This window comes from Talpa occidentalis, unplaced genomic scaffold (genome assembly GCF_014898055.3).
Source record: "Talpa occidentalis isolate TD23 unplaced genomic scaffold, MPIMG_talOcc4v2.1 talOcc4.12, whole genome shotgun sequence".
In the NCBI taxonomy this organism is placed as follows: Eukaryota; Metazoa; Chordata; class Mammalia; order Eulipotyphla; family Talpidae; genus Talpa; species Talpa occidentalis.
In genome coordinates this window covers 94,558,440-94,577,023 of record NW_023601212.1, presented here as the reverse complement: position 1 = coordinate 94,577,023, position 18,584 = coordinate 94,558,440, and the positions used below count along the sequence as shown (strand labels likewise).

General features: G+C 43.7%; 1 protein-coding gene across 1 annotated transcript in view; it reads right to left on the bottom strand.

Moving 5' to 3' along the window:
- PDXDC1 (pyridoxal dependent decarboxylase domain containing 1) overlaps positions 1-18,584 on the bottom strand; it is a 40,590-nt gene that overhangs the window by 2,384 nt on the left and 19,622 nt on the right. The window contains exons 6-22 of the mRNA XM_037507564.2: positions 18,336-18,525; positions 16,380-16,448; positions 15,521-15,599; positions 12,846-12,930; positions 11,885-11,933; positions 11,303-11,404; positions 10,328-10,453; positions 8,093-8,143; positions 6,369-6,432; positions 5,464-5,558; positions 4,502-4,607; positions 3,782-3,953; positions 3,029-3,147; positions 2,641-2,762; positions 1,644-1,736; positions 1,465-1,561; positions 416-520 (exon numbers count right to left, since the gene is read on the bottom strand). Of these exons, the coding sequence (XP_037363461.1) occupies positions 416-520; positions 1,465-1,561; positions 1,644-1,736; positions 2,641-2,762; positions 3,029-3,147; positions 3,782-3,953; positions 4,502-4,607; positions 5,464-5,558; positions 6,369-6,432; positions 8,093-8,143; positions 10,328-10,453; positions 11,303-11,404; positions 11,885-11,933; positions 12,846-12,930; positions 15,521-15,599; positions 16,380-16,448; positions 18,336-18,525 (1,724 nt within the window). The remainder of the gene's footprint in view (positions 1-415; positions 521-1,464; positions 1,562-1,643; positions 1,737-2,640; positions 2,763-3,028; positions 3,148-3,781; positions 3,954-4,501; positions 4,608-5,463; positions 5,559-6,368; positions 6,433-8,092; positions 8,144-10,327; positions 10,454-11,302; positions 11,405-11,884; positions 11,934-12,845; positions 12,931-15,520; positions 15,600-16,379; positions 16,449-18,335; positions 18,526-18,584) is intronic.

Sequence of the window (18,584 nt, the reverse complement as noted above, 5' to 3'; positions counted from 1 at the left end):
ACACACCAGCAGCCCCAGCTTCTGGGCAACAAGGAATGCTTCAGCAGAAATCCCTGGAGTTACTGGCTCTGAAGCATTTAAAAGTGATGAAGAGAGAAAAGCAAGTTGTGACACTAACACTCCCGAGGCCGGTAACTTTTGAGGTTAACTGGCAGGAAAAGCACGCCAGTTAGACACGACACCTTCTCTCCAGACCCTTCTGCTCCCTTGGAGTGCGGCAGATGCATCTCTCCAAGGCTCTGTTCCAAGGCTACTGGAACAGCTATCAGAAGGACAGGGGCAGTGATAGCAGGTCTGAGGAGAAACGGGACCAAGAAGACCGCAGAGGCGGGTACGTGATGCACAGGTCTATTTCCCCAAGAGAAATACAAGCTACTTCTTCAGTGTTAATGAGCTCAAACATGATGTAAGGTACCTGGAAGCCTCTGCTTAGTGCGCGTGCCTGAGGGGGTCGGTGGTGGCGTCACGCCTGTACCTTGAGCTTTGTAGATATACGTGTGTTCTGTGGACTCCAGAGAGCCTGCCGGGGAAAGGAGAGATGTTAGGGGGAAGCTGTTGGCACAGGCTGCCATGGGAGAGGCCCCCACTCAACCTTGCTCACTCTAAGCCTCCTCTGCTTCACATGGACTGCTGAGACTTGGGTATCCTGAAACCAGGTGCCAGGAACTGGAGGCTGCCTTGTCCCAGCTGTGCCCATGAGGCCTAGCCCTGCTGGGGTGGTGGCTCCTTGTCTCCCCAGGTAGCCTGTGTACATGTGCCAACACTCCGCCAGCGTGTGGCCCAAGCCTGTCGGGGGAGCAGGCCCCAGTGGGAGATGTACTTTGGCAACAAGGAACGGACGCCTCTTGGCTAAAGGCTGAGGCTTGGCAGACTGAAAGTCAGATGACGTCTTGCTGTCAAATGCAATGTGGTCATGGCTTCCTGGGGGGGACTGAAGGGCCCAGGCTCAGGGAATAGGTCCCTGAAGATCAGGAAGGAGGAGCTGTGCAGTTGGAAACCATCTCCCCCAAAGCCCAGCAAGTGCTGAGTGCCCGGTTTGAAATAAAACGGCCCAGTGCTGTGGACGACGGTCTTCTGACTTCCCTTTCCCCGAGCAGTCCTCTGGGTTGCTTTGCGGCAAACACATTGGGAGGTCAAGGAATATTAATATTGAACCCAAATGCCCAAGGCACGTGGTCCTGAGAATCTGAACAGCCGAGAGCGTGGGCTCTCCGTGGATTCCGGAGGAGGAGTCTGCTTTCACGCGAGGTCAGCTGTCGGCACAGCAGAAAGACGACGACGGTCGGGGCAGACAAATCACATCTCCTCAGCCACACTCCCGGCATGGCACGGTACCCCGTGACCAGGTAAGGGACGTGGACAAGTCTTCTCAGCATGAGATGTGTGGGGGACAAAAGGGCCTCTGCCCAGAACGCTCAAGGTAAATGAGATCGGGGAGTGCAGGGGGAGGCTAGTGAGTCCTACCTGCCGTTAAGTTAAAGGTTCTTCCCTTTTGTGAAGCTTGTACTGGAGAAAACCAATTCAACACGGAGCCTACAACAGGGATCTGCCGCAACACCCCCTGAAAGACAGAACCACTGCTCGAGACCCTCCTGCCCGGCCCCCTCCCTGCACGCCCAGGTGCACCCCATCCGCTGCCTCACCTCTTCCAGGAGGCGCTCCTCGTTTGCCTTCTGCAGCTGAACCTGAGCTTCCTGAATTCCTTTCCGAACGACTTCGGTCATATTTTCCAGAAGCTGTGTTAAGACAAAGAGGGCATTACCTGCCTCAACCTCTTTCCAGGGGACCAGAAGGCCTGACTCGTCACACATCACGGGAACTCTTTCAGAAGTATGCTAGTGGCGGAATTTGGTGCTCGGAAACACCAGACAATCAAACGGAAGAGGAGAAAACGCTCAAGGAGGCCTAGGCAAGCGTCGCTCGCTGACCCGCCCCAGCTGCCAGGAGACAGCAGGGAGAAACTACTGCTGTGATCTGGATGTTCTCTCCACAGAAAATAGACACACTGCTCTCAACATCTATGGAATTGGAATGAGAAGCAATATCAAGTTCAGAAAAAGCTTCAAGAAGTCTAAGAAAGAATAAAACTGGCTCCCTTGGCCTCATTTCAAACTTCCCCACCCCAACCCAGAGCGAAATCCATGACATGTTTCTCCTCTCAGCTCAGTCTTGCTTTGGTCCCTCTTCTGAGTGAGCACTAGCAACTCAAATACCTCGTTTGCCGCCTGATCCTCTATGCCAACTGGCCGACAAAAGCAGGTCTGTCACTGGTGGAAAATTCTGTTATTGGACACATCTTTATTTAGCCTCAGGATGCAGCGATCATCAGGAAGGTCCATGGGTGTGTCTGCCTGAGTGCTCACCACGCCCACCTTCTCGGACAGCCTTTCCTACAGCACTGGCTACATGGAGCTCCTCCCTGACTGGCTAGTGAGTTCACTGAGGGCACAAGCTGTGTCCAATCCACCGGGCACTCCCGATGCCCCCACACTGCCTAGCGCACAAGAAGTATTTCAACATCTTCTGGGAAAGAGTAAATAACACTCATTTCTGAGGGTAACATCTTTCCCTGTGCCCCTGCAAGCTGCCCAGGCAATACCCAGAAAAGGCATGAGATGCTGGTTAGTTAGTTTTACAGACCCTTGAGTTTTCCTCAATTTCTCGGGCTGTAACTGCAATAGTCTCCACTAGTTCAGAAACGTCTACGTCGTCACTTGCCATGCCAATGTAAATACAGCTCTTCATGCTTTTATACTCAGGGCCTGTGGGAAGAAACACAGACTGACGTGGTTCTCAGGTCCTGCTGTGAGTCAGAGGGCCTCTCCCCTGCACAACAGCATGAGGTACACAAAGGAGCCTCCCCAGGGTGAGGAAGGTGGTGCTGATGAGACAGGGAGCCCACAAGGCTGCAGAGGGGATGGCAGGTACCTCATCAAGAAAGAATCAAAGCAATGTTTCCTCCAAAGAGACAGAACCCACTCACAGGAAATGTCCTTCCGAAGTTCACAACTTAAAAAACAGTAATTACCCATTTTGAATGTAAGATCAGATTCCAGTTCATTTAACTTTTTCAGGAGTCCAGCATGGATTTTTTCCCCTTCTGGATCTAATTTCAAACTGTTCTTATCATCATTAGCATGTTCGTACCTATAAACAATAGCAAACAACAGTATCTCAATCTAAAAGATCAGCCAACTCTCTCTTCAGACACAGGCTCAAGCTGGAGATGACCGAAGCTGAGAGAGGAGCCCTCGAGTGTCTCAGGATGGAAAACTGTCGAGAATGTCACAGGACGAGCCTAAGTGTCAGGTCCAGGAAAGTTAGAGAGGCCAGGTCTGAAAGTCACACCATTCGTATGAGAAAGGACATTTCCTTCTTCCTTCCAGGGGCTGGAAAGCAGTGTGGGCGGACTGCATGCACTCCGCTGGCGAGAACAGAGGGGCTGTTCCCTTGGGGAGCTGGGTTCTCTTTCCTAGAGTCGTGATTCTCTCTATACTGTGGACAGTACCCATGTCAGCCATGTACCGGTACACAACTCCTCTAACTTGTGAGCTGGCACAAAACAGAGAACATTCAGTGACTCCTGTCTCGCTGAGTGAGCCACTGGGGGCCACACCGCCTGCAGCCATGCGTTCTGTAAATGCCCAGCACATCTGGCTGGAGTTTTGCTGGGTCCATGGACTGTATTCATCTTAGATTTCTAAGCTGATTCACAACATGACCTGCCCTTGTTCTTTACACAACAAAGAAACTGGCATCGCGAGGCAACCCTTGACCGTACCTGACAACCCCTATGCCAGGCCAGTTGGGATCATCAACATATAAGAGGCCGGCCGTTGCCATCACGTCCCGCTTGAATTCCTCTCGCAGCTGCAGCGTGCACGTCAGCACAGGCAGCTTGCTCTGGATACAGGCAGCCAGCTGGTCCACATCCTCTCCCCGAGTCCCTAAAACTGAAACCGTTCACAGAGCGTTAGAGAAATCCTTAAATGCTGACAGGAAAACAAGAGGGCGGCACTCCACTTCCAACACCAGAAAGGCTAAAAGGTGCTAGGTGCAGCCATGCCGTGGGAGCTGAGGAGCTACAACAGCTGGCAGCTGGGCTGGCAGTTTCTTCTTATACGGCAAGGAGAACTAGCCCCTTGGGTTTAATACATGATGAGACTTGAATTCAAAATCTCATAGAAAAGACTGCGTCAGTCAAGGTGTCCATATCCTGCCACAGATCACACATGCAGGACAACCACACAGTTCTCGCCCTACGCCAGCATGATGGAGAGAAAGAGAAGGCCGCTGGTGGGCGCATGGCAGGAAGGACAGCGTGGCTGTGATGACAGAATCAAGTCACTTCTGAGGGCCAGCGCCTTAAGGTCAGGCAAATTATCTAAACACAGTCCAAAAGAAAGACAAAGCCTCTCTAAGGAGAAATAGAGTATCAGAAGGGAAAGCCCTCAGCCTCTGGGCTGCTCGAAGACAGAAGCGAGAGCAACCCCAGACTTACCCGCTGCTGTCATCAAGGGGCTGAACCGCAGGCAAACGCCCTCTGCCTCCAGGTCCATGACGGTGAGGCCGCTCGCGGGCACCAGCTGTTTCAGCTGCTCCCCCAGCTGCACGGAAGGGCACACAGGGACCCGAAGTCTTCAGACCCACCCTAACCCAAGAGGCAACTTGAGGGCTAATGTTTTTAATCTTTTCATTCTCTGTGAACACTATAGCAGCTTCTTTTTAAAAACAGTAAACTTTACACTTTCTTCCTTACTAACATATACAAGTTCACTATAGAAAATTCAGGAAATACAGGTAAACTAAAAGAATGAAACAAAAATCACCCCAATCCACCACTTAGAAGCACCCACTGCTGACACCTGGTGACTCCCTCGCCTGAGTGGGCATGTGTTTGACTGACCTCACCAAGCCTGACACCAACAGGTGTGCTGGGGCAACTAACTGTTTGTCAACTGACTGACGATGACCATTTGCCTTCTGCCATACACATCCGGCTGCGTGATTTGTACTGACTGAACCTCACTGCACAGACAGCTTATTCACGAACCCCTTGGGGGCACATCCAGCGTTTTGCTAGGACTGCCACTGCTGTGCTGAACATCCTTGCATTGTTTAGAACATTCTTTAGAGTCCTAAAGCTAAACTTTCAGTGTCAAAGGCAGCCAGAGCATAGCCCTTGATCCACATCAAGAGCAGCCAGAGGTGTCCTGGGGGCTGGCTGACGTGTCCTCTGACGTCACTACACAAGCTGCGTGTGCTGTGTATGCCGTACGGCCTTCCACTGCGGCAAGGACTAGTCACCTGTAAGGAATGGCCAGGGGCTGCAGTAGGGGAGGCGGCAGCTGCACTAAGAACAGAAGCCCAGGATGAAGCCCAGAGCCCCCACGGGAGGCTGCCCCACGATCGTGCACGACCCCAATCTTAGAGGGGAGGAGAGCTCACGAATCCTGTTCTTACCCAGCGATTGAGTGCATCGCAGCCGTGTCTCTCCCGGCCCACTGCTGAGGGAGCCATGTTGGGCACTGGGAAAGCTTTAAGCCCTGGATCTGACACTGAAACACAGAAAGGGGTTTCAGCTCCCCAAAACACAGCTACCTAAAATACACACCCATCCAACCCCATTAGATTCCCTATTAACCCAGGAGCAAAAATTTCAAATGTTACAGAATTCAAGGGTATGTTTTACAATGAATAAATAAAATGTGGCACATACATACAATGGGGTATTATTCAGCCTTAGAAAGGAAGAACAACCTGTCCTAAGCAACACAGGAATGGATCTGGAGGGGATCATGCCACGCGAAGCAAGCCAGTCCTGGAAGGACAGATACTGTGATTCCATTTAGGTGAAACACCCAAAGGTTCTGGGCAGGGACGTGACAGACCTCCACTTGGAATGCTTGCTCTGCCATGCGAAGAATGGTCTGGAAAGGGGTGTGTGGAATGTACAGAAGTGAGACATCAGTTGAGGGGAGGACCATGGCTGTCCATGAAGAGTAACAGTGCCCCGGATTTGGCTGGTGGTACTTGGGACATTCTTTAAAAACAGAGATTCTTGGGTTCAACCTACTGAATCAAAATGTCCAGAAATAGGGCCTCAAAATACCTGTTTTCAAGGGGCTCTTATCATCCCAGCCATAGTTCAGGGACTGGTGTTTGGAAGTCCTTGGCTTAATCCTAGGAAACTATCTGCAAAATGCTAAGGCATTTAGGTCTGAAGTTCTGGTTAAGATTATTTTTCTGAAGTGATGACTGAAGATTTTTAGCAATAAAAATATTTTGGACTATATGTAATGGTTTAAAATTCAAAACACTCTTTTGAATTTTAATTCAAAAACAACCCTCTTTTTAAAATCACCTACTTGAGCCTGGTAATTCTTGAAAAAATCTGAATACCACCACTGGAGAACTGAGCTCATCTTCCACCTGAAAAATAGAACTTGGTATTACCACATGACATCACCAAATGCCTCCATAATGAAACTGAGTTTGAAAGTAGGATAGACATGTGGTATTTTCTTTTTTTTTTTTTTTTTATAGAGGCATGTTTTTATTTATTTATTTATTATATTTGTTTGTTTTGTTTATACATGCACTGGGTACAGTCAGAAGCGCGGGAGGGTGAGAGAATTCACCAGAGCCAGAGCGGGGAGCAGAGCAGGCAGAAGGGCTGAAGTACACTGCTGAGGGGAGCAGCGGGTGGCAGGAGAGGTCTGCGCACCATGTGGGATCCTCCTCCGGTGGCCGGGGAGCAGCCGGGGATCGAACCTGGCGCCGCAGAGGCCGCGGGCAGCTTCGCAACCCAGCGCTCAACTGCTGCGCCACCGGGGAGGCCCCATGTGGTATTTTCTTAATAAACACAAGCTAATTTCAGTTGCTAAAGAAATAAAAGTCAAGGAAGGGTTCAATGAAATTCTTAGAAAATAATTATAATCCACTCTCTAGAACACACTGTTAAATTGTGGTGATTGACACTGGTACAGTGAAATTTTAAAACAGGAGGAAATTTTAATAATAATGGATAACCACAAGCCTAATATCAAAGAGCAAAAAGGTAAGGGAAAACTCTAAGTAGAATCAGTGTTAACATCCAAGCTTTCAAATATCCGGGAATTAAGCTAACTCAAACAGGATTGACTGGAACTTCATACCGACAGAGAAAGAGAACAAGCACTTGACTTTCACCTTGTACAACTCCCAGAGCAGGATGCAAGTCTTGCTGGCAATGCAGATAACCACTTTTGAGTGGAATCTTTATTTTCTGAATCGCTGGAGCAGTACTGACACTCAGGACAGGCGTCAGACAACTAGCTGCAGCAATGGGTTCAGAGCAGAGAAGAACGCTCCATGTGCCAAGACAAGTCAGTAACTAGTTCATGCTCCCACTGAACCAGCGTGCAGCTGCAGCTTGGGTCAGGGTACAAAGGGAGTGGCAATGCCCTCGACAGACTGTGGTTTGGCAGGGGAGGGTGGAGCCCTAAAATTCTAGACATAAAACCCATTTTCCAAGACTTTGTGTGATGACTCACTCTGAGGGACACAACAGGAAATGCAAACTTGAAAAGGCAGCAAGTAGTTGCTGCCAGTTCTCTAATAACTTCAAAGGACCATGTGGATGTGATTCTGATCAACATGATGTATTCCTATGCTTTCACACCTATTATCTCCTTCAACTTTCCTATCCACAAACAAACCTACTAGTACTTTTAAAGTTAGAGGTATGTAAGGGAGTAAGACCAATAAGGAAACAGAAATAAAAGCAACCAAATTCTACGTCTTTGAGTTTTTTATGGTCGCAGTTACCAGTGTAAGAAATACTATACAGGGCTGTGGAACAGAATAAAAGTACAGAAAGACCGTAAGAGAAGCACTGTGGGGGCTTCAAACAGTACACAGTGCAGATTTCTAAAGTTTATGCCAACTGCCGAATAAGGTCATCAGTTCACGCATATTCTCTTCCGAAGAATGTGGCCTTGCTGGACCTGCCGCAATGCCACTGGAATGCATCACATCTGGAGAAAATTACTCTAAGTTATTTAAGTTAGAAGTTATTTACTTCAAAAACAGATCAAATTATATACTATACCAAGATTTTGATGTGGTTCACTTTCTTCAAACTTTCTTGCAACCGCTGACTCTGCAAATGACACACACAGCTCATGTCATTTCATCAGATCCACACCACACATTAAGAAGCGCTTCTCACGGGGGCTCTGCAGGGCTGGCAACAAGGACCTCAGGCAGATGAAGTCACCTGTGACTTGGTGATTTCTAAGTTGTCAATTTTTTCATTTCAACATTTGAAAATCTTCCCCAATCTTTTCATTAAATTACATTACAATTAAGTGATTCAAGAAAAGCTTTTACTAATGAGCCATGAATTTGTCAGCTTAGCAAAGAAGTCATTTATTCAACAACTACAGAGTGCAAATGTATGCAAGGCACAGCATCTGATGTTGAATGAGGGCACAACAAGGTTGAGTTGATTAGGCACCCGGGTCTGGAGGAATCATACCGAGGTTTAAAATCTGACTCTGCCATCCTCACCTGGAGTACCAGTTACTTAATCTGGCACTGACTAGCTATGACCTGAGGTAAGTTAGTTGGCTGCTCTGTGTTTCTGTGCCCTCGACTATAAAATGGGGAGGATAGCATCCAGATGCCAGGGCTGCTGAGATGAAAATAGTTGGTATATGTTAAGTGCCTAGAAAGAATCTAGAATGCAGTGCGATGACCACTATCATCAGCACCATCATCAAATACTAATGATCTCAACCCAAGCTCTCATCATTGATTTGTATCAACCCGGTAGGGTTGAAGTATATTAACTCCATGGTTATTGAGCGTTGGAAAGTCCCTTCTGAAAACCAATTCTTTGCATGTTGTTATCAGTAGACCTTACATTCTAGTGAAGTTGTGGGCATCCAATGAGACACCCACACACAGGGCTTCCTTATGCCGGGCACTGAGTAAACACTCAGTACCTGCTTCCCATGAAGCTGAAGAGGACGATGAGGAGGAAGAAGAGAGAGGGGTGGAGGGTACAGACTTCTGTTCCCCGGGAACATGTGACTAGGACGCACTAGGCATGAATGGAGAAAGATAACCACACATCGACTCAGTTTCCACGCAATGTAACATGTGCCCTTAGTGAGTCAGCACAGGAATCATTCAGCTCCTCAGGAGTATTTGAGATCAGCTATGGTGTTTGCTTGCAGGAAGATGCCAGAGCTGTGGTGACCTCAAGGGCTTGTTAGTTAATGTCATCATTATTTTCCTGCACTCCATAAGCAAAGGGGAATTGAAAACTCCCTTGAGTGTCCAAACCTTCCCAAATTGACTAAGTTACTAGGGCAATAGAGGCTTCTTCTGAAAAACCAAACCTCAAGATGACAGCCAACAGCTCAGTGAGAAAAATTTTTAAAATTATGGTGCTTTTGTAAACATACTGAACATAAATCTTACAATTACTTAATGTAAAAATAGAACTACTTCATTTAGAATGGTTCTATTTTATTAGATGAAATAATGACAGAATGAGCTAGCCTAACATTATGAACCAAGGGAGGGCTACTACAATGTAAAAATACTAATTTTCTTAAATATAAAAATGACACCTGAGGACGTGCCAATTCCCCAAGAATACATTTAAAGCAAAGATTTATTTTTAAAGCTATCTTCATACATTACTATACAATTAGGCTCTAGGGTAAGAGCTTTATGTGTACGAACTCATTAAGTGCTCATAACCATCTTCCATAATAGCATTACTGTTATTTTCCTGATAAGAAAACAAAGGTAGAAACATCATGTCTTTAAGATAGACATTTAGAATTCAGCTTTCAGACTACATAAATATGACTTTTTTTGGCCTTCTAAACTGCAGCAAAATTATATATTTTTCACAATTAGCATACCTCAAATGGAAAGAGAACTAGAATTTTCCCTAGAGCCTTGCCACTCAGAACCCAAGCAGCTGGTATTAAACATACATACCCCCTCCCCAGAGTCCCCCTGAGCATTATCACTCTTCACCCTCAAGAGTCAGTGAGTGAGGTGGAACAGTCACCCACCTTTCTGAGCCTGCCCCACCCATTGGCCGTTGTCTTGTGACTTCTTTCTTATTCTGTGCTGACACTGGTTCATTTTAACAGAATTTCATTCGGAAACAAATGCTGGGAAACCCCAGAACTTGGAACAAGAAATGTATACACACAGGGTACCACAACAAGGTGGATAGTGGGCAAATCAGTGAAATACTTGTTGTCTCTGGTTTTGCCCAGACACATCTATGACATTAATACTTCAGGCTTCTACTTACCAGCTGACAGGCATGCTTTATTCTCTCCACAATCCCATCGAGTCCCAAGTACTGTAAAGCCAACCACAGTGGCAGGGCACGGAGTTTGTCTGCTGGCTTATTTGATGTAAGACCGGCCACTAAAGTCTAAAAGAGCCAATATGGGTTTATTGACCAAAGGCAATGAAATCACAGAGCAGAATGAACTAGTTACCACCTGCACACACTTATTATGTGTCATATGACATGCCAGGCTCTCGGCTGGCTTTCATTTGATCAGCCAACTACTCCATGAGGTAATTATGACAGGCAATGTAGCTCAGCAACCCTGCTTTGTGTAAGGGTTCATGTCTAAGATGTGAAGTCAGGGTGAGATGGGTCACACTCCAGACCCTCTTAGTCACTCAAGAGGTAGCCCCTTCTGAGGCTGTCTGAGCATTCCCAAATACCTGCTCACTACCAACTGAGCAAGACATTATCTGTTTTAGCAAGACTCACTTAAAGCTTAATTTTGCACATGGCTATCACTAAATGACCCACTATCAAGACCACCCCTATGCTTTAAAAAAATGTTACAATCCTTTCAGACAATGTGGGTAAGAGCTTTAACTAAACTGACTCAGTCCACTTCTGGATACCTATTCTAAGGAAACAGTTTGAAACACAGAAAGATGCACTTTATTTCAATAACAAAAATTTAAAAACAAATTTAAAAGTTCACAAAAGGAGAATTGTTAAATAAAGTGTAACATGTAAGTGACAGAATATTATGTCACAAAATGTTCTTTGTACAGATGGGGAAGTATGGGGAGGACAAAATAAGAAATGTATGTATGTGGCATAGTTTCATTTAGGTTAAAAAATGTTTCTGAGAAGAAAAAGTCATAAAAGTAACATTAAAGAAATCTTTCACTTTCCCCCCGGTGTTTTCATACTTTACCCCCAGACCTAATAATGATTATTAACCATTCCCCACAGGGCATGGAGGGAACTTACCAAGGCAGGATCGTCGTGTTTATAAAGGGTAACTGCAGGAACAGCTGGCAAGCCCAGCCACGGACCAGGAGTCAATGTCATGCTATCACATTTGGTTGCGGCCTGTGAAAAAGAGAACAACTTCCTGTTAGACTCTCAGAATAGGCTAAGCCCGACACCTTCCTTCACACATAATGAAAACCATGAAAACCATGAAAACCATCAGGGGTTGAGTGACCTAAATTCCTTCTTAAAAATACAATATTAGGGCCTCCCTGGTGGTGCAAGGGGTTAAGACACAACCTATGAAGCTGTCCGCAGCCACTGTAGCACGAGTTTGATCTCCAGCTGGCCAGAGAGCTACCCACATGGCACAGCAGACTTCTCCTGCCTCGCCCGCTGCTCCCCTCAAGCAGAGTACTTCAGTCAATTTGCCTGTTCTGTTCCCCACTCTGTCTCTGGTGAATCCTCTCAGCCCCCGCACCTCTGGCCTATAACCCCAGAGGGATATAGGCATGCATAAATAAATAAATGCATAAATAAATAAACCTTCAAAACAAAACCGAAAAAAAAACCACAGTATTTAGTAAATCAACAACATACCAGCACTGACGAGGAGACATAACCTAGAGCCAATGTTGCCAGATTCACACTGGAAGAAAAAACACCGATCTAAGAACTAATTATTTACTGCTGCTAATTCACTAAGCATGCACTTTTTTTTTTTTTTTAAAGGCTGTGCAGTCACAAGCTGACATTTAAATGTTTTTGAACTGTTATAAGCTTTTATAACAACCACAAAAAATGTGGCATGTACAAATATCAGGAAAACCATGAAAATGCATTTAATTGAAATGTTACAGGGGATGTCTCCTTCTTTGGAATAATGGATATCCTATTTCATATCTTTCACAGCTATTATATTCTAGTCATCAGTCTTTCCTAGAGGGATAAAATAAAAAAGAAACTGACCTTTCTGATGTGCTGGGTATGGGCTACTTTGGCAGCCCTGCATCCTCTCCCCCCTCTTCTATGAGCAGCATTCCAACAACCTTCTGGGAAACCACCCAGTCTCCTCTATCAGACCACAAGCTTTGGGTGGAGGAGACACCGCACCTGCTCCAGAGGTGGGCAAATAACCTAAACCATCAAAGTATTACATGTCCCTGGCCACAGTGACTGGGTTCAGTTTGAGACTTCTGCTGGGACTCCTGCCCCACTGAACTTGAACCTGGAAAGAAGGCTGGAGTTGCTGCAGCTACTGTGCACCGTCCCAGGGAAGTCTATCTACAATGGGGCCAACACCGAGGACCTCAGGCCAAGTGGTCAGGGGAAGGGAGAAGACAGGGGCGTTGACATCGTGCCTCAAGCCAGTGCTAACACTGGTCTGAGTTGTGTGAGTCAATAAAAATCTTTTGCTTAATTCAATTTGAGTTATTGTAGAAAATGCCACCCAAAGTGCGGTGATACCAGATCAATGTCACCACAAAGGGGAGCCTGGATGTTATTCCTTGTGAGCACGGGAGCAGGCTTGACACAGCAGTCTGAGCTCGCCTCTACTCACCCCTCCACGTGGAGCCATATGCCGTACTGCTCACAGAGTTCTTTCAAACGTCCAATCTTATCTGTGTGTCCTACTGCTGCAGTTCCTAGGATAAAAAACAGCAAAAGGAACAAATATTTTGAGTCTTTACACCATGATAAAAGCCCTTAATATCCACTAGCTTCCTATAAGGGAAGTAATACTACATCCCCATTGTATTGTGATTTCTTTCATGGAGTGGTTTAAAATCAATGTTTGCAAGTTGATTATTCAAGTTTTGAAGAGTATATATTCTCATATCTATAAAATCAAGCATGTTAGTTGTATTATTTAAATCCTCTACTTTTTTTTTAAAGTTTCTTTTTTTTTTTTTAAAGATTTCTTTCTTTCTTTCTCTCTCTCTCTCTCTCTCTCTCTCTCTCTCTCTCTGTCTCTGTCTCTGTCTCTCTCTCTCTCTCTCTTTCTTTCTTCAAGCACTGGGTACAGTCAGAAGCGCGGGAAGGTGAGAGAATTCACCAGAGCCAGAGCGGGGAGCAAAGCAGGCAGAAGGACTGAAGTACACTGCTGAGGGGAGCAGTGGGTGGCAGGAGAGGTCTGCGCACCATGCGGGACCCTCCTCTGGTGGCTGGGGAGCAGCTGGGGATCAAACCAGCGCTGCAGAGGCTGCGGGCAGCTTTGCAACCCAGCGCTCAACAGCTGCGCCACCAGGGAGGCCCAATACTTATTTTCTATGTACTTGATCTGTTAATTCATGACAAATATATTCATGTCTCCCACTGAGACTATGGGCAAATCAACTTATTGTCAACCAGTTTTCCCTTTAGTATTCCTTCATATATTTTGAAGTTATGTTCATACACATTCATAACATTCATTCTCTTAGATATGAATTGTAACAATGAATTACATTATAAATTATATTAAGATAAAGTCTATTTTATAATCTCACACTACAGCACTTTGGTTTTATTAGCATTTGCCTAAGAGCTCCTTTTCTACTCTTTCTGTCACTTTCTGGTTTATTTTTATTTTGGTGTGTCCTTTATAAAAAAATACATAAATGAATTTTTTTTTTAACCCAACCTGAGAGGTTCTTTATTTTAATATAGACTATGCATTACAAAGTCAGTTTCCATGTATTACTAACCCATCCCTTTGGGAATGTGCTTATAACACAGATTTTACTGGGCAGATCCCTCTTTTTTTTTTTTTTTTTTAAGATTTATTTTATTCAAGAACTGGGGCACAGGCCAGAAATGCAGGAGGGTGAGAGGATTCAACAGAGACAGATTGGGGAGCAGAACAGGCAGACAGACCGAAATACACTGCTGAGGGGAGCAGCGGGCAAGACAGGAAAGGTCTGCTGTGCCATGTGGGTTTCTCCCTGGCTGGCCGATAATCAAACTCGTGCTGCAGAGGCTGTGGACAGCTTCATAGTGCTGCGCTCAACCCGCTGCACCACCAGGGAGGCCTTGGGCAGACCCCACTTTATAGAGCTTAAATAAAATGTGGAGTCACAAATTCTCCCAACTATGTTAAGTTCTAGTTAGCAGACACCACCTCTTTTTTGGGGGCAAATTGTCTTTCAAACTGTTGCTCATTTTAAAAATTGCGTTTCTTTATTATTGACTTGTAAGACTTCTTTATGTATTCTGGATACAGTCTTGTGTCAGAAAGTGTTTTTTGCAGATATTTTCTCCCAGTCTGGGTCTTGCCTTTTCATTTTCTTAACCGGGGTCTTTTGAACAGCAAAAGCTTTTAATTTTTGATAAAGTTCAACTATGGTTTATGTCTTTTGTGTGCTAAGAAATCTTTGCCTGACCTAAGGTTATAAATATTTTTTTCTAAACTTTTTGTTTTAGCTCTTATTTTGGGGTGTATGAACAATTTATAGTTAATTTTTGCAAACAGAGTGATGCAAAGGTTAAAGTTCAAATTTTTTCCCAGAAGTAGATCTGACTGCTGTAGGGTCAGTGGTGAAAGAGACCTACCCCTTGCCCCTTGAATTAACTTGGCATTTTTGTAAAGAAAAAAATCAAGTGAACATATATGGTGTGATTCTATTTCTGAAGTCTATACTCTCTTCAATTAATCACATATTTTTGATTATTTATAGTATTATGTAAGGCTAAAAATCAGATAGGGTATCCAATTAATTATGCTCTTATTCAAAATTATTTTGGCTATCCCTAGATCTGCATTTCCATATAACTTTAGTACACACACACACACACACACACACACACACACGTTAATAAAATAACTCCCAAGGGGCTTCCCTGGTGGCGCAAGGGGTTAAGCACAGCACTATGAAACTATCCACAGTGTCTACAGCACAAGTTCGATTCCCAGCCCACCAGCCAGGGAGCTACCCACATGGCACAGCAGACCTCTCCTGTCTTGCCTGCTACTCCCCTCAGCAGTGTATTTCAGCCAGTCTGCTTGTTCTGTTCCCCACTGTCTCTGGTGAATCCTCTCACCCACCTCCCTGTACCTCTGACCTGTACCCCAGTTCTCGTATACATAAATAAATCTTAAAAAAAAAAAAATTCCCAAAACATACCAACATTTAAGGGGATCTAATGCACCAACTCTCACCACAATGCTGACACAGACCAAATATAACAGGTGGCACACAAATGGTTCTTAAGACTTGGGTTTTTTTAGGCTAAGTACCTGAGACTTATGACACCTACCAGCATTTGCAACAAGTAACAGGGGCAGTTTTCCTCGTTCTGTATCATCTTTAATCAGTTTCTCCAGGAGGGCAACATCCTGGGATAAAAAGACAAACCACAGAAACATGAGGCAACAAATGTGAAAGGTATATAATAAAACATCCAAAAGAGGCACATAACTCTCAAAATTAATCACTCATATCAATTCTTGACAACTTTGCTGTTTTTTCTAATCGTAGATGTGAAAATCAAAGATTTCCTCAAAGAATGAATAGAAAAATCAGTTAAAGGAGATTAAACTTTAAAACTGCATATACAGGACCAACATTTCTCTGCTTTTAAACATTCTCACAACTCCCAGAAAACCACTGAGAATGTATTTCTAATATTACTCATTGAAATACCTGAAGTAGGAAATGAAATTACCTTGTAAAAAGGAATGCAGAATCCTAAAATCTATCCCTTTTGTTTCTGGCATTAGCACAGAGAGGTTTATCACTTGCATATCTAAAAGTAAGTAGAATTCAATCCCAAGACTACAATGAAGATTTAAAAAATCTGCCCCATCATAGGTACAGGCAACAGTGGTAATCACTTCAGAGTATGAGCCTGAGCGGATGTTCTTAGGTTTAACTGGATGCCACATTTCTCCTTAAAGCAGGTGAGACAGTGATTGCAAAACTGTTTAATAAGAGTTGGGGGCATCTGTCTTGTATGCCCAGCCGAGCTTCATGGACATTTAAATACAGAAGCACTATTGCTATGGGAAGATCAAAACAACAAATGAGTAAGCTAATAGCTAGAGACCAGCACACAACTTCAGTTGAAAGGAAGATAGTTTCAAAATATGATTATTGCATAAACCAGGAAAGCTCACCATCTGATGCTGGGATCCAAACATCGTGTTACAGGGCACGCGACACAAACAGGGGAAGGGCAAGCCGAGCTGTAGGAAGAAACACGTAGCTGTACAAGAAAGATCTTTGTCACCATTCACTCATGACCCTGAAAGATTGTGGCTCTAAGACGAGTCATAATTACTCTTTTTTCAAAAAAAAAATCTAAGGAACTCTTAATATTGTAAACAGATGTTAAAGTACATCTGGACAGTCAAGCCAAGGAAAAGAAAAAAAGGTAAATTTCCAAGAGCTAGGATGTCTTATAAGGATACAAAGTAAAATTTTGTAAATGAGTCAAGTAGCTATCTTTGGTATATTCAAGAATATATCAAAAAACAAAAATACTTTTCCAAACAGGAACAACTGAACTCTGAGCATTTTGGGGGATTATTTAGGGTCCTTCCTTCATGTATTACTGACAAAAAAAAAAAAAAATCAATAAAGGCATTCAAAGAACAACTTTTTATTTATAGGATGACCCCACCCCTAAAAAGCAATAAATATGGACTAGCAGATGTACATTTCTTAAGAGAAATGAATTCAGTGCTATGGATAGAGATAGTAACTGTCAAATAAATATTCGTTTTGGCTTTCAAATTTTTGAGAAGTTTATGGTTTTAGGAATTTTTAAACAGTTGCAGCTGTTGCTCTGCATAAAATGCAGTAGCATTAAAGACAAAAAGTTAATGAACACTTTATTCATGCTTTTTCCCCTTAAAGGATTTTTCTGTTAAATCATAAAGTGAAATTTAACACAAAAACTATATATATATATATATATATATATATATATATATAGTATTCACACACACACACTAAAAGTGAAAGTGCCCCCATAGGCCTCCCTCTGCAATCCCCCACTATTACCTCACTATTAACAAATGAGTATATAACCTAGACATCTTTTAGGTATAAAATTATGACTTTTTCTAGCTATAAAATAAATAAATAAAATCATGTATACAGGATTTAAAGCAAGGAAACGACCATCTCATGTATGCTTATTCTGCCCCCAGGCCTTCTCATTTAACAGAACACCCTGGCACTTTTTTGAAGACTGGACTGCAGTTCAAAGACAATCTTCGGTCCATTAGAGTCCGGCCTGCAGTGCATACTCGGCACATGGCTGGTTTCATATTCCTACAGGAATATTATAAAGTTCCCACTTTGTATACCTTCAAGAAGAGAACATAACGTTTTGCCACAGGTCAGACTCAACTGAAGCCCCTGAATTTTCCCACACATTTCCCCAGGTCCCATCTATTTTATTAAAGACAAATCCACCAATTCTATAGGTTTTGCCTTAAAACATTTTGGCCAAGAAGCTATTAATTTCTTGTCTCAAAAATAGTCTCTCTCAAGTGTGTTACATGCACCATGAACTTTAGGAATGGTAATGCTTTTTGATTGAGTAATTCTAGATTGATTCTGAAAATATGAAAAAAACATTATGCACACAGATATCTATACCCCTGTACAAAAAGCATCACCTGAACATGGTCAGATAAAGCAAAAGATTGGGAACTCAAGCTGTTCAAAAGGGAAACAGTTACAATACTACACATTCATATGAAGGAATATTATGGGAGACCATCAAAATACTCTGAAGACTGTTAATACATGATATGCACCTGTTATAATAGTAAGTAGAAATAGTTATATTTAACCATGTAAAAACATGCAATCTTTGATTTAGGTCTAGAAAGAAATAAAATGTTGACTGTGGTTGCCTTTGGGCAACTAAAAAATATATATATTTAAATTCATGAATATATATGTATATATTTTCTTACAATGACAAAACAAGCATGTAAGAAAACCATCCTTCTTTCCACCCTGAGGAGAAGCTACAGAAACGGGTCTACACACTTCATAAAGTTTCAGGACAGAACAAGACATTGTTTCTTTAAACTATTCACCCTTTATCATATTACCTGATTACAAAGGTATTGGCCCAGGCCAGGTCTAGAGGCAGCACTGAGATATATAACAGGTTTCTTGTTATATAACACATTGAATCCATCCACTACGAAGTCTTCATAACGAGAATGAATGGCAAGTCTACAGATCTTTGCAAGTCCTTCTCGCTCTTCTTCATGGAAATAGGCACAGCCATTTTGAAACCTGTGAAGTGACACTCGCACATCAGTATGTTCTTACTTCTGGTTGACTCTGTCTTATAC